This window comes from Cyphomyrmex costatus, unplaced genomic scaffold, assembly GCF_001594065.2.
Source record: "Cyphomyrmex costatus isolate MS0001 unplaced genomic scaffold, Ccosl1.0 scaffold283, whole genome shotgun sequence".
NCBI classification, from domain to species: Eukaryota; Metazoa; Arthropoda; class Insecta; order Hymenoptera; family Formicidae; genus Cyphomyrmex; species Cyphomyrmex costatus.
The window spans coordinates 354,288-366,557 of record NW_017276944.1 but is presented as its reverse complement, the minus strand read 5'-3'; the positions used below and the strand labels follow the sequence as shown (position 1 = coordinate 366,557).

Sequence of the window (12,270 nt, the reverse complement as noted above, 5' to 3'; positions counted from 1 at the left end):
AGGGCTGTAAAATTAATCAAGAATGTATGTAGTTAATAACCAATGATAACGAAACACCGTTACAAGAAAATAATTCATTGTGGGTGATGGATACGAGAAGTGAGTAGAAACCAAGAAATTGTGCAAGCAAAAGAAGATGAAGAAGAATATCTACAAGTATCTCAGTAAGCAGGAAAAGAAAAAAAGTCGCTAAGGCTTCTGAGGTAGAATAGAGATTGATATTTTAAACAATTTAGAGAGAAACTGTATATTTTTTTTCATGTACAAACGTGTAGTTCGGAAAACTGAAAATAAATGTATGCATACTTAATCGGAATGTTGAGATTTATTGAAAACTTTTGCACATAAGTTACAATTATTATCATATAGCTTTCTTCTCTTTGATTCGCGTCTGATACGCTGTTATTCTCTTCGTCATAGTCTCCTTCTCCTGCTTCTGCTTTTGCGCATAATTCGTTCTGATCATCTTTATTATACGCGCGATGTTCTGTTCTTTTGGTTCGCGTACCACGGCAACTCGGCCTTGCTTAAACTTGGGCTTCCGTAAATGCGGCACGGACTCAAGTTTGGGTTTGTCCCTGTATGGGAGCTCCTTCTGCAATTTACGCGGAATGAACAGCGGTTTAAATACCTTGACGTCTCGCTGGATCGATGTATACATCGAGTTTGTATTAGCTTCGGCGTGGATATTCCTTTCTCGCTTTAGTTGGCCCGTAGTCTTCATACCGTGCCATCGACTTTTTTCCGCGGGCGGCAGCAGCAACGACGTCACCGGATTGTAGAAGCGGGACACATCGACCTTATACCAAGTTCTACAAAATACTATATCGCTTAACATGATCTTGTCCTCGAACGTGGCGCGGAAGCAGCCCTCTGGCTTGGAGATTGCTTTCTTGATTTGGCCGCGAATACCTGAGACTGTCTTGATTCGGGCACCCTCGAACTTAGCGACCTCGAGGGCGCTGTTGAACATGTCCTTAATGAACGCTGTCTTGCGGTGAATCTTCATCGGTACACCAATTAGCTTAAGTTTCTTCATTATTTCCGTACTCTTGCTCAACTCCACAATCGAACCAGTCGCTGCGATACGGAAACCAGGTTCTTTACTCGCGACGTCCTGCACCGCCAGAACTCCGGTACCCTGTGGCGTAATCGGACCCCAAAGATGGCCCATGCATGCCACATGCTCTGGCGTATACTTCAACATTCGATGACGTAAATTGTCCTCCAATTTGGAATAAATTGGCAGCGACTGGAATCTACGCCAACCTATGGAGAATATAAGTGGATCGCGACTCTTCAAGATCCTTGAATACCACCGGTGCTTCTTGATCCGCGTTTGTACGTAACCGATATTCTCCTCACCATGCAACAAACCGCCAATGATAATCGGATACGTCGGGTCGAAATGCGTAATTAGCTCGCAAGGCACCGCCTCGATCTCCACGCGAATATACATGCCGGGGCGATAGCCTTCCAATTGTACCCTGATATCATCGTCCAGCCCTTCAAACTCTGACTTGTTGATGCCAGCTTGTCTCTCTACCTCGTCCTTCAGCTCATCATAATAAGTTTTCTTTTCCGTATTGTCGTATTCCGCGTTAAATTGCTCCTTCAGCTTTTTCTTCTTTTCCAAGAGCTTCTTCTTCTCCTCTACCTCGTCCGTGGACAACTCTTTAGGATGCTCCGCTTTATGCTTTTCTCCGGTCTCTAGATCTTCAAAATCACCATATAGATCCTCGTCGTCCAACTTCAAAAGCTCATCGGCGTCCTCCGATTCCTTCCATTTGCCCGTAACAAAACGATTAATCAACAACGCTTTGTTCTCCTCTTCCAGCCAATTGCGCGGGATGTCCATCGTGAAGAATACAGACTCCTCCTGATTCTGCAATTCTCGCTCTTGTATCTTCTGCTTCTGTTGTTCTTGAACTATACGGAATATTCCACCAATATCCTGATCAAGCTTCTCATCTGCTTTATCCTGCTCTTCAATCATATTATTTTTGTCGAATACTCCATAAACAATCTTCATCAAGTTTTTGTTGTTTTGCTGACGATTTATGAAAGATTCTCTCGCCTTCTCTGTTAAATTCCTTTTCCACTTAAATTCATCCGGAACTTCTTCACTCTCATCCATCTTGATATCTCCTTTCTCTTCTTCTATGTCTTCTTCTTCGGATGCAATGTTTTCGAAATCGCTGGATCGATCTGCATCGTTCATTTCTAAACCCGCGCGCGAGTCTTCGTCGCTGAGCTCGTCGAAACTTTCGTCGTCACCGTCCTGCTTCACGTTTTTCTTTGTTGCCTCCAAAAAACTCAATGCTTCCGAGATCTTATTTTTTATTAGTTTATCTGATTCTTTACTCAGCGAATGATACACTCCTCCATTTTCTTGAGAAGCATCCATCTTTTTATTATTTGTTAACTCAGATTCATCAAGATCTACATCATCATTTTCAATAGTTGAATTAACCAAGATTTTCATCTTTTTCTTTTGTGTGTTGCTTTCGTCTGTGCTTTTTCTCTTAACGCTCTTTTCAGTTTTTTCTGAAGTTTTTACGTCGCTCCATTCTTCATCATCATCATCACCATTCTCATCCATTTTACAATCATTATCATCAATATCATTATTTTCGTCATCTTCATCATCACCTTTATTCAAGGCATTTTCTACATCCGCCTCATCTTTAAATATCACTTTTCGTCGAACTCTTCCGTTCTCTGTCACCAATTCACCCGTATAAGGAGTCATTATTTCGTTCACATCTTGTGACTTTATCGGTGCAGCATCGCTGAATAGTTTCAACTCGCTGTGTTGCAGTTTTTGGTCTAGCGTCTCTTGCGTATCCATTAAAGCACCAGCCAAACCTGTGTCTTCTTCTTTGTAAGAATGACTGCCGCCCAGTTCTACATAAACGGCATCCTTATCATAAACTATGCCACCGACTCCAGAAAACGGCGCATAAATCAGCCGTTCCTTCTCCACTAGAGCTCGCTTCTTAATATGTTCCGGAAGTGGACATGGATCTGGTAAAAAGTTCACATCTTTGATTTTCATGTCTCCACAGCCGGGTATATGAATGGATGTATCTTTGTTCAAATTTATTCCTCTAACATATCTGGAAACAAATTCAGCCAGTTATTAAAATGTATATAAAATTTTTATAGATGAAATTTCAATTAACTTTAAAATACAAGGTATAGACAAAATAATATGAACACCTAAGAAATATGTACTATTATTTATTTTACTTTATTAATAAAAGGTTGGCCCATCATAAGCTTTAGAACGAAAAATAAGAACTAAAAATAAGCTTTTAATACATATATTGAAATAGTAATCAATGAAATGTACTTTCTCTCAGTAAAATATTTTTTAATTGAATATATAAATAACATTAGAGAAAAAAATTTTTTTCTCACTCTTTTTTCAAAGAAGACATTTTTCAAAATTGCCTTCTATCCATCCAAATCACTTGATTTACATATCATTTGTAGTTTTGAAGATTAGAATGAGAATTTTCCCTTTAATATCTTTTAAGCAATTAAAAGATAATATAACATAAGACCCAATATGTATAAAACAATAGGAGTAATAAGGGCAATGAACCAAATACTGAACGCATGAGAAATTCAAAAAATAAGTATAATATAACAATTTCTAACAAGGTAACTATCTCCAATTATTACCACTTGTTTAACATGTTATTTAAGATTCTTATAATAGATTATATAAATTTCACTAGATTAAATTTTCTGTTATATTGGATTAACTTTTACATGGTGGACTACAATTTCAAGATGCGAATAATTTCCTGACAATACTTTTATTTATTAGCGATACCGAAATGTTATAATTTATAATTTTGAAGATGACCCGATCGGAGTCAAAATGTTTGTAATTAATTTTTATATTATACTTATTTTGAATTTCTCATGCGTTCAGTATTTGGCTTATTGCCCTTATTATTACTCCTACAATTAAAAGATGTTCTACTAGAAGAGAACGGTATAATATTACACTGTAGTAATTGCTACTACATTAATCAAGCATGTATGACTTCATTCTAACAAAGATAGAATCTGTATTAAAACCATATGGAAATCCAACTTTTTATTAAAAAAAACTTTTTATTAATAATAGATAGTATTTTTCAGGTGTCCACATTATTTTCTTTACCTCCTACAGATTTCAAGCGCAATTATTTGAAAGTATAACTCGAAATGAAAAACTCAATTATTTTACACATACCCATACAAACTGATATTTCTGTCAATCTTTGGATTCTTCCTGATCAGCTCTTGCGGCGTCAAGTCTTCTAATCTATCAGCGAGTAAATAGGGATGGCTAGTACGCCAAGTCAAAGGCCTGAACTTCATGACTGATATGAATCGTGCCAGATTCTTTATCTCCATGCGGAGATACTCTTCGTGTAGTAATCCAGAGAGATAGAACAATTTTGCACCAGCAAACACCTCTGTCCAGAAGCGTTGCTTCAATGTCTTCTTGATTTTCCTCATTTGTCTCGCGTTCTTTATAAGATCCAAATGAGTAAGAACCCCCATAATTCTGGGCATACCGTGCACCTGGCATATATTCAAAAATTCAAAGATCTCCATCTCAAATCCAAAGGAGGCATCCACCAGCAGCAGCACCAGATCTGCTACCTTGGCAATATCAATCATACAGTTCACATCATTATTGCATTCTATGAAGGTGATCCTTCGTTTCTTGCCTGATACAATAGTGACAGGACCAAGTATGTTGGTCAATGGTTGTTTGACATAGCTCTTGATCAAGCATTGAATGACCAGCGACTTTCCCACTTTTGGCGGACCAACCACGGCTACCAAAATTGGCGGTGGCTCCAAAGGTGTTCTGTCGACAAGAGGTATATGCTGCTTCTTGGTTTCGATATCCTGTTTCCGTCTAAACCTCCTTTCTGCTCTGATCGCAGAATTGAAAGTAAATGCTTTTGGGTTCCTCTGCTTGTCTGACAGTTCCTGAATATGTTCCTTTTTGGCCTTTTTCTTCTCCGCTTTACGGCCCGCATTGCGATTCCTGTGACTCTTGTGCTTCACTGTATCATCCATCGTAGTTGACATACTGGCATCTTCTTCCTTTCTCGCTCTCTTCTATTAGTAATAATTAAAAGTCATTAATGTATTATTGAAATAATGAAATATATACTGTACGTCAACAAATTTCTAACCTAAAATCACCAACATGTAAGAAATCTCTGGTCTTCGTTCTTCTTCTTCTTTAATTAATGGCTCACGCCTCCGAATATAATAGGAGGTCGATACGGCCAGATCACGCCAATTTTTAATGACTTTAGTAAAAAGGGTGAAAATCTAAGATGAAAATGAGATATAAATTAATGCAAACTAGTGCACTAACCTGGAGCATCACAGAAGTGGAGCATATTGCTCCGGCAGAGAACCTCGCGACAGTGTGCCCATGATGTAAGAAAACATGATGTAAGAAAACAATGTGTACCATTGCGCATAATGGCGACTGAATACTGGAGCAACCAATCAAATTTCGCCCCTAAATGTTGCACGAGATTCAAACGCTGTACTAAGATCAGACTATTAATACTTAATAATGCTCTAAAAACCGTGTAATACAACAATATATGAAAGTAAATATGTAAGAATAATAATAAAATACTAAATTTACATTATACATCTGTTTTATCAAAAGTTTTCTTTACTGAAAGAAGTACCGTGAAATTTAAAAAATTCATCATCTATAATTTCTGCTACATTTTGCAGCTTTTCAGAGAGATACATTGCAATTTCCTCGGGATATCGTGCAAATCCAATCGTTATATGATGGATTTGGCAAATTTTTCGTGGGAACTCCCAAATCACTATACGATTGCGGAATCTATGAGCAACATAACCGAACATATATATTTTTTATAATCTCGGATATATATTTTACATAGCACGCTGGCATTTCTGCAAACTATAATATATTATACAAAACTAAACTAAATGAATAAACGATATTCAAACGATATTCAATATCAATATAGTTTGACAGCTAGTCAGCTATGCTGCATGTATGGAAGAAGCCATGTCACTTCTTAGCATTTGAGGGCGAACTCTGATTGGTTGAAGAGCAGAACCACTGCGCATCCTCGGGAATGGTACACCTTGTTTTCTCATGTGTTTTCTTACATCATGAGTGTGCCAAGGGCAGTGCATGGGTGTCTTATAGCAACTTGGAGGACGCGCAGTAGCGGCCAATCACAATACAGTAAGTTTTTTGAATGGCGATTCAAATGCGATTAAAGATCGAGTAAAATAGTAAGTAAATAGCGAAAAATTGCAGAAGTGACGTGAAAAGTAAATCATCAGTAAGTTAAGTTTACCATTTTATCAATTTGTTATTCAAAAATACGCATACTTATATATGTAATAAATGTACATATCAAAAACCTGTATTCTAACCTCAAATATTGTGCATTTTTATTCATATGTACATACATAATTATAAGAGATTTTGTATTTTCATAATGTAATTAATGATATATACTTTTGAATATATATGTATATATAGAAATTACATTTATTTCAGAATTTATAGGGTTAACCCTTAAAGCGCCCCCGGGGTACTGGAAGACCCCACTTCAGATTCCCAAATAAATACCTTTTTAAAAGTTGCACTATTACAGTATTTTTTATCTTAAAGATCCATATTTCAAGAGGTACAGGTTCAATTTTTAGATAAAAGTATTGAAAATTGACTGAGTTATGATTTTTTGTAAAAAAACGTAATTTTTCATGTTTCTCGAAGTATTTTATTTCTTCTAACGCGTACCAATAACTTTTTTATCAAGATAACTTATCTCTGCAGTAAAAGGATAGTTGGAGAGTATCCAGTAATTTTGTTGAAACGAAATAGCGTATACTCTATGCACATACACACATGCACTTATATATATATATATATATATTTCTTCAGTTTTGACATATTAACTAAATAATTAAATAATTCAAGGCTATTTGTAATAAGATTTATTTGTTTCCATCTACCTGAGTACATACAGACATTTGAATTGGCGCCTCAAAAACTTACAGCGTTGTGGTTGGTCAATCAATTTTCCCCCTTCCCCTGCATGCGCCTCTCTTATTATACCATGGATGTAGAGAGAAGCGCAACCAGCTTAAAGGTGCCTTTTCATGCTGACGCCCGACCACAGTTGTTATGTCCGCGCAACATTTTTTCTGCGATACAATGATCATGCGGTGTAAAGCCGCCTTTACATGCGAATAATTTCATTTAAGAGCCGCGTTGACGAGAGCGTCGTCAGAAGAGAACCTGCCTTAAAATCCCCTCCTGTTACGTAAGCATCCCTTCCTATTGCGCAATAGGGCTCGAAACGCGTGGGAGTAGGGCGACGCAAGGTGTAAGAAACAAGGGGCGGAATCCATAGACGTTGCTTAAGATTTGTCTTGAGATAGTCTTCGTCAAGATCGACTTAAGGCCATGGCACATAAAAATACTTAAAGACGTAAGACTTAGCAGTAGTACTTAATGGGCCTTCTACAATAAGCCGTAAGTCACAAATCATAAGTCATAAGCTAGAAATGGACCAATCACAGTCGTCAATTTTTAATTTCTTACTTCCGATTTATGACTTATGGCTTATTGTAGAAGGCCCGTAACCCAAAAGCCCATGGCACATAGAAACTTAAGACCTTACGTTCTACCAATCCGATTCGATAATTTCGAGATTGCGCACTCGACCGAACCTACAGTGCCTCGAAATTCGAATACTTTATCGGTCAACCTTTTAATCACTTTTAATCTTTTTATTGAGTGTTGTGTTAAAGAAATCGTTGCCGTAATCAGACATCCTGTTAAATTTTTCGTTTATAAAAGATTACACTAGATTTTTTCTTGGGTATTGTTAGTGAGTAGTAATAAGTACTGCTATTTTAAAAAACACAATTCCAAAATTATGTTGGTAAATAAACTTTACAATTTTTTGCTTGGATTTTATTCTTAATATGTTTCAGGATATAAGTTTGCATTAATTATTTCCTATTATCTATATTAATTAGGTTATGAGCTAGTAACTTTTACTGCATCCATGGAAATATATGGGGCAGCAGATGCAGATAAATTAGATGTAAGAACCAGATTAAACATAATTTAGATGTAATTATAGATTAATATTCATTGTCTAATGTTGTAAAAATCGTGTATTGGAAAATAGGTCTCGAGTCCGTTTTCAACTACCGAAAAGGTAACTCTCTATGAATTGTCAATTAATTGATGTATACATATTGAAAAATATTCTGTAATTTCAGCATCAACTGTTTCTTGATTATGACTGAGCTGCTTCTCTCTGGAACTTCTGTTTGTGTTACCAAAGTTCAAGATAACTCTGCTAAGTGTGTGATTTAAGTATAAATCTTTGGTTGTGTTGCAGCGTATTTAAGAAAAACTTCTGCGTTTCTACAAATTAATAACAAAACTCTCTCATTGAGAAATAAAAGATTTTATATACCGCGTATGTAGTTCCCAATCACGTGCCGAAAATTTTTTCAGACTTACAACGCAACACTAAACAACTACCGCAGTAATATCACTTTTTAGTTAAATTGCTAAAACACATCTAACAATTATTTGATACTTCTATATAGCATCTTATTAGATCTTTAATATGTTGAAAGACATATATTAAAATTTATAATAAGCATAGTGATCTAGCTTTGACCGTAGAGATGGCTTAGTAAACCGTTAGTTATTGCGGTTTCCTTATTCTTGTTAATTTATAATTGTACGGTCGTAATAAGGATTCTAATATTTGTTTATAAAAATATGGATATATTTTTGTATTTTAAATCATTTTACTACCTAATAATTACTCAAAAACAAAATTATCATAAAAATTATCTAGATAAAAATTTTTTTAATTTTATCTTTTATCTACATTAATGTAAAATTAATTATCTTTTTTATCTCTTATCTAATAGTACATTATGTACCAAGGACGCAAAATGTATCATTCTCGGCGAATGCGATCTTTGGGGCCGAGCATACTTGGTATATAATATATAAGTACTATATATTATATAATAATATAATATATAATAATATAATTAATTGTCCAATATAAATTATCTACAAATTTTTGCAATTTAACTCGCGATAGTACTGTGGTAATTTATTAGAGCTCGCGTTGTATGTCTGAAAAAATTTCAGCACGCATTTAACAATCTACATACGTAGTATACGAATTCACACGCATTATACATAAATACCCGAAATTTAGTTTGACCTTACAGCATGTTCTCATCGATATTTATGTTCATTATGTTTACCTTTTAGAGGACACACTCGACAAACATAGTTCTATCTTTTGTTGAATGTTAAGGATAGAACGACATTTGTGTCGAGTATGTCCCTGGTATGTCCTCTAAAAGGAAAGCGTACATAGATTGCGATATAATATATTTGCAAGGAATATATTCATTACATTACCGCACTCTCCTTTAAAGTGTTGAACGTTGGTGGATGAGACGGTGGTAAAAATGACTGCTGGAATCGGTCACGTCTATCCGGGCGAGCACTCGTCTTCTTCTTTAATTAATAGCTCCCGCTTCTCGAAATTGTAGAAAAGAGTTGATACGGCCAGATCACGTTTTGAGGATTACAGAAAATCGAAAATGATAATACAATCCGCGCGAAAATGGCTCCCGCTCGAATACCGGGCGGGCGGGTGCCTACATCTACATCGTCACGCCGCAATAACACACGTCAGGACGAACGACTCGTCCAAATTCGCGGAACAATCAAAAGGGGAAAACTATGCACAGTCAAAATCGGCTCAACTCTCAAAAATATACGATTTTAAAAACACCCGAACTGAACACATCCGCCACGATCGAGTGATTCTCCGGATTTCAGAACTAAGCAGTTGAAAGTTCGCCTGGCTTGCCTCGAGCCACCGTGCCTCTCGTTCGAATAACTCAAGCGGCCAATCAGGGATCGCAACGTCATCACGCGTTACAACGGACAGGCGCACTCGTGCTGACTATGCTGCATCCGGATTCCGGCAGGAGTCTGGCATGCGCCTGGCTCCTGATTGGTCACCGCAAGCGTTGCCGCTGCTCACCGCACTTGATACGCGTATTAACTAATAATTTTCTATTAAATAATCTTAATTTCAATGTATTTAAAGAATAATGTGTTAAATTAGTAAAATATACATCAAAATAATTAATTAAATACACATATCATGTATATGTTTAGACATAACGCTGAAATTAAGATAATTCAATAGAAATTTACTGGTTAGTACTCGTATCAATTGCACGATGTAAACTAGGCTATGGAATCTTGGTGCGTTCTGTTTCTCTCACGATGCGCATCATTTAGGCGAGAAACACACACTTTTGCATAACGCATAAAGCTTGTGAATAAAGAATTTGATTGTCCATTGAAGCGGGGAGCACAGACTTTTGCATAACGCATAAATCATATACATAAAGAATTTGATTGGTCCATTGATTCATGCATAAGAAAATGGGCCAATGAAATTCCTTATGCACATGCTTTATGCGTTATGCAAAAGTGTGTGTTTCTCGCCTCACCAAATGTTAAACAAGGATAATTGATGCATCATGCGCATCATGTGCGAAACAGAACGCACCTTTAGGCTGCGCACAATAGGAGAAATATTAGGAACAGATATTAAATATAAGAATTTCAATCTATCAGAACTGTGTACTGTGGAATGTGCGCTTGCTGACAGGTTAAAATTCTTATATTTAATAACTGTTCCTAATGGGTGTATTCCGAACCGGGTTAAGCTAGGACTCCATGTATGCGGTGAGCTGCGGCAAACGCATGCGGTGACCAATCAGGAGCCAGGCGTATGCCGGACTTCTGCCGGATTCGGTATGCGCCTGGCTCCTGATTGGTCACCGCATGCGTTTGCCGCAGCTCACCGCATACATGGATTCTTAGCTATAGTTTAGCTTATTTTTTTTCCTAGATGTTGGCAGCTCCGTAACTAAACCGAAAAGTGTTCCGAATCTGACGGATGGTCATATGTATGAACATACGACCATCATCTGGGAATCTGATTGGCATATTCTATTAGATCTAAATATGTAAACCAAACAGGTACATACAAGAGCTCACTGAGCGCTCAATGAGCGGTCGTGCTTCTGGATGCACCCATTGGGCGAGTTCAAGATGGCAAAGCGGCTAGGTACGCTTACCGAGCGATTGAATATAATTGGTTATTACTTATAGATCCAACCAATCATACTCGATCGTTCGGCAAGCGTACCTAGCCGCTTTGTCGTCTTGAACTCGCCCATCATCTTATGAAAGCATTTTTTACCAAAAACAAAAATTGGCGTTCTCTTTTTTAAAACATCTTAGATAACATGTATGATTAACAGGGTACATGTAGTAAAACAACCGTCGATGATTCAGAAAAATCAATAAAATTTTGGTCAAGTTTATTCGATGCAATCTTTCGCATTTTCTTTCGTTATTGAATATAAATCGTGTTTACAAATTATATAACGTTGAAGAGAACGTAAATCATCGTGTTCGTTACATGCTGCTTTTTTTCTTTTCTTTTTTTTACTTCTTTATAGAATCTCTATAAGTAAAGACTTCCGATTACCGACTAAAAAGACTCATTGTAGAACCCGCTTTAACATTTACAAAAACTGTTACCCTGGATTTAAAATAGATTTTTAAACCTTATGTCATAAAAAGTGGACAAATTACAGTCAATTACTCTCTTCGTATTTGACTGTAATTGGTCAATTTCTTATGGCTTAAGGCTTAAAACATCTATAGATGCAGAATCGGTCCAGAACATATTCATCGGATACCTGATCCGTGGGCGGGTACCCGCTAATTTGCGGGTATTCCGAACTCTATTTAAAAAATGCTTTTGTCGTTAAAGTAGTGAAGATGTATAAGAGAGTAATAAAAATGTGGATTAAACGAATATATTTTCACCATTTTTCCTTTTCTGACTCGAATGCTGCACAATTGTACAATATTTCTAAGAATTGATCAAATTTATCTAATTGAATAAAATATAAATCTATGCATCATTTGGATTTAATTAGGGATAAGATGCTGTTTGATTTTACGGATGTTCAAAGGACGGTTGGCGGAAAATGTCCGACACTGTAATGGCATTAGGAAAAATCTAAAACTGTCTTAATGCTACAAACGAGCCAGCTGTGGTCTTTTTCATGTTGTTGAATCCACAG

General features: G+C 36.6%; 1 protein-coding gene across 1 annotated transcript; it reads right to left on the bottom strand.

Annotated features, from left to right (window-relative positions):
- Positions 1 to 316: 316 nt before the first annotated feature.
- LOC108775127 (ribosome biogenesis protein BMS1 homolog) lies at positions 317 to 9,546 on the bottom strand. Its single transcript, XM_018541411.1, has 4 exons — positions 9,506 to 9,546; positions 5,214 to 5,355; positions 4,253 to 5,136; positions 317 to 3,119 (listed from the first exon to the last, which is right to left on the bottom strand). The coding sequence occupies exons 3-4, from the start codon at positions 5,104 to 5,106 to the stop codon at positions 362 to 364; spliced, it is 3,612 nt and encodes a 1,203-aa protein (XP_018396913.1). The 5' UTR covers positions 5,107 to 5,136; positions 5,214 to 5,355; positions 9,506 to 9,546; the 3' UTR covers positions 317 to 361.
- Positions 9,547 to 12,270: the final 2,724 nt, after the last annotated feature.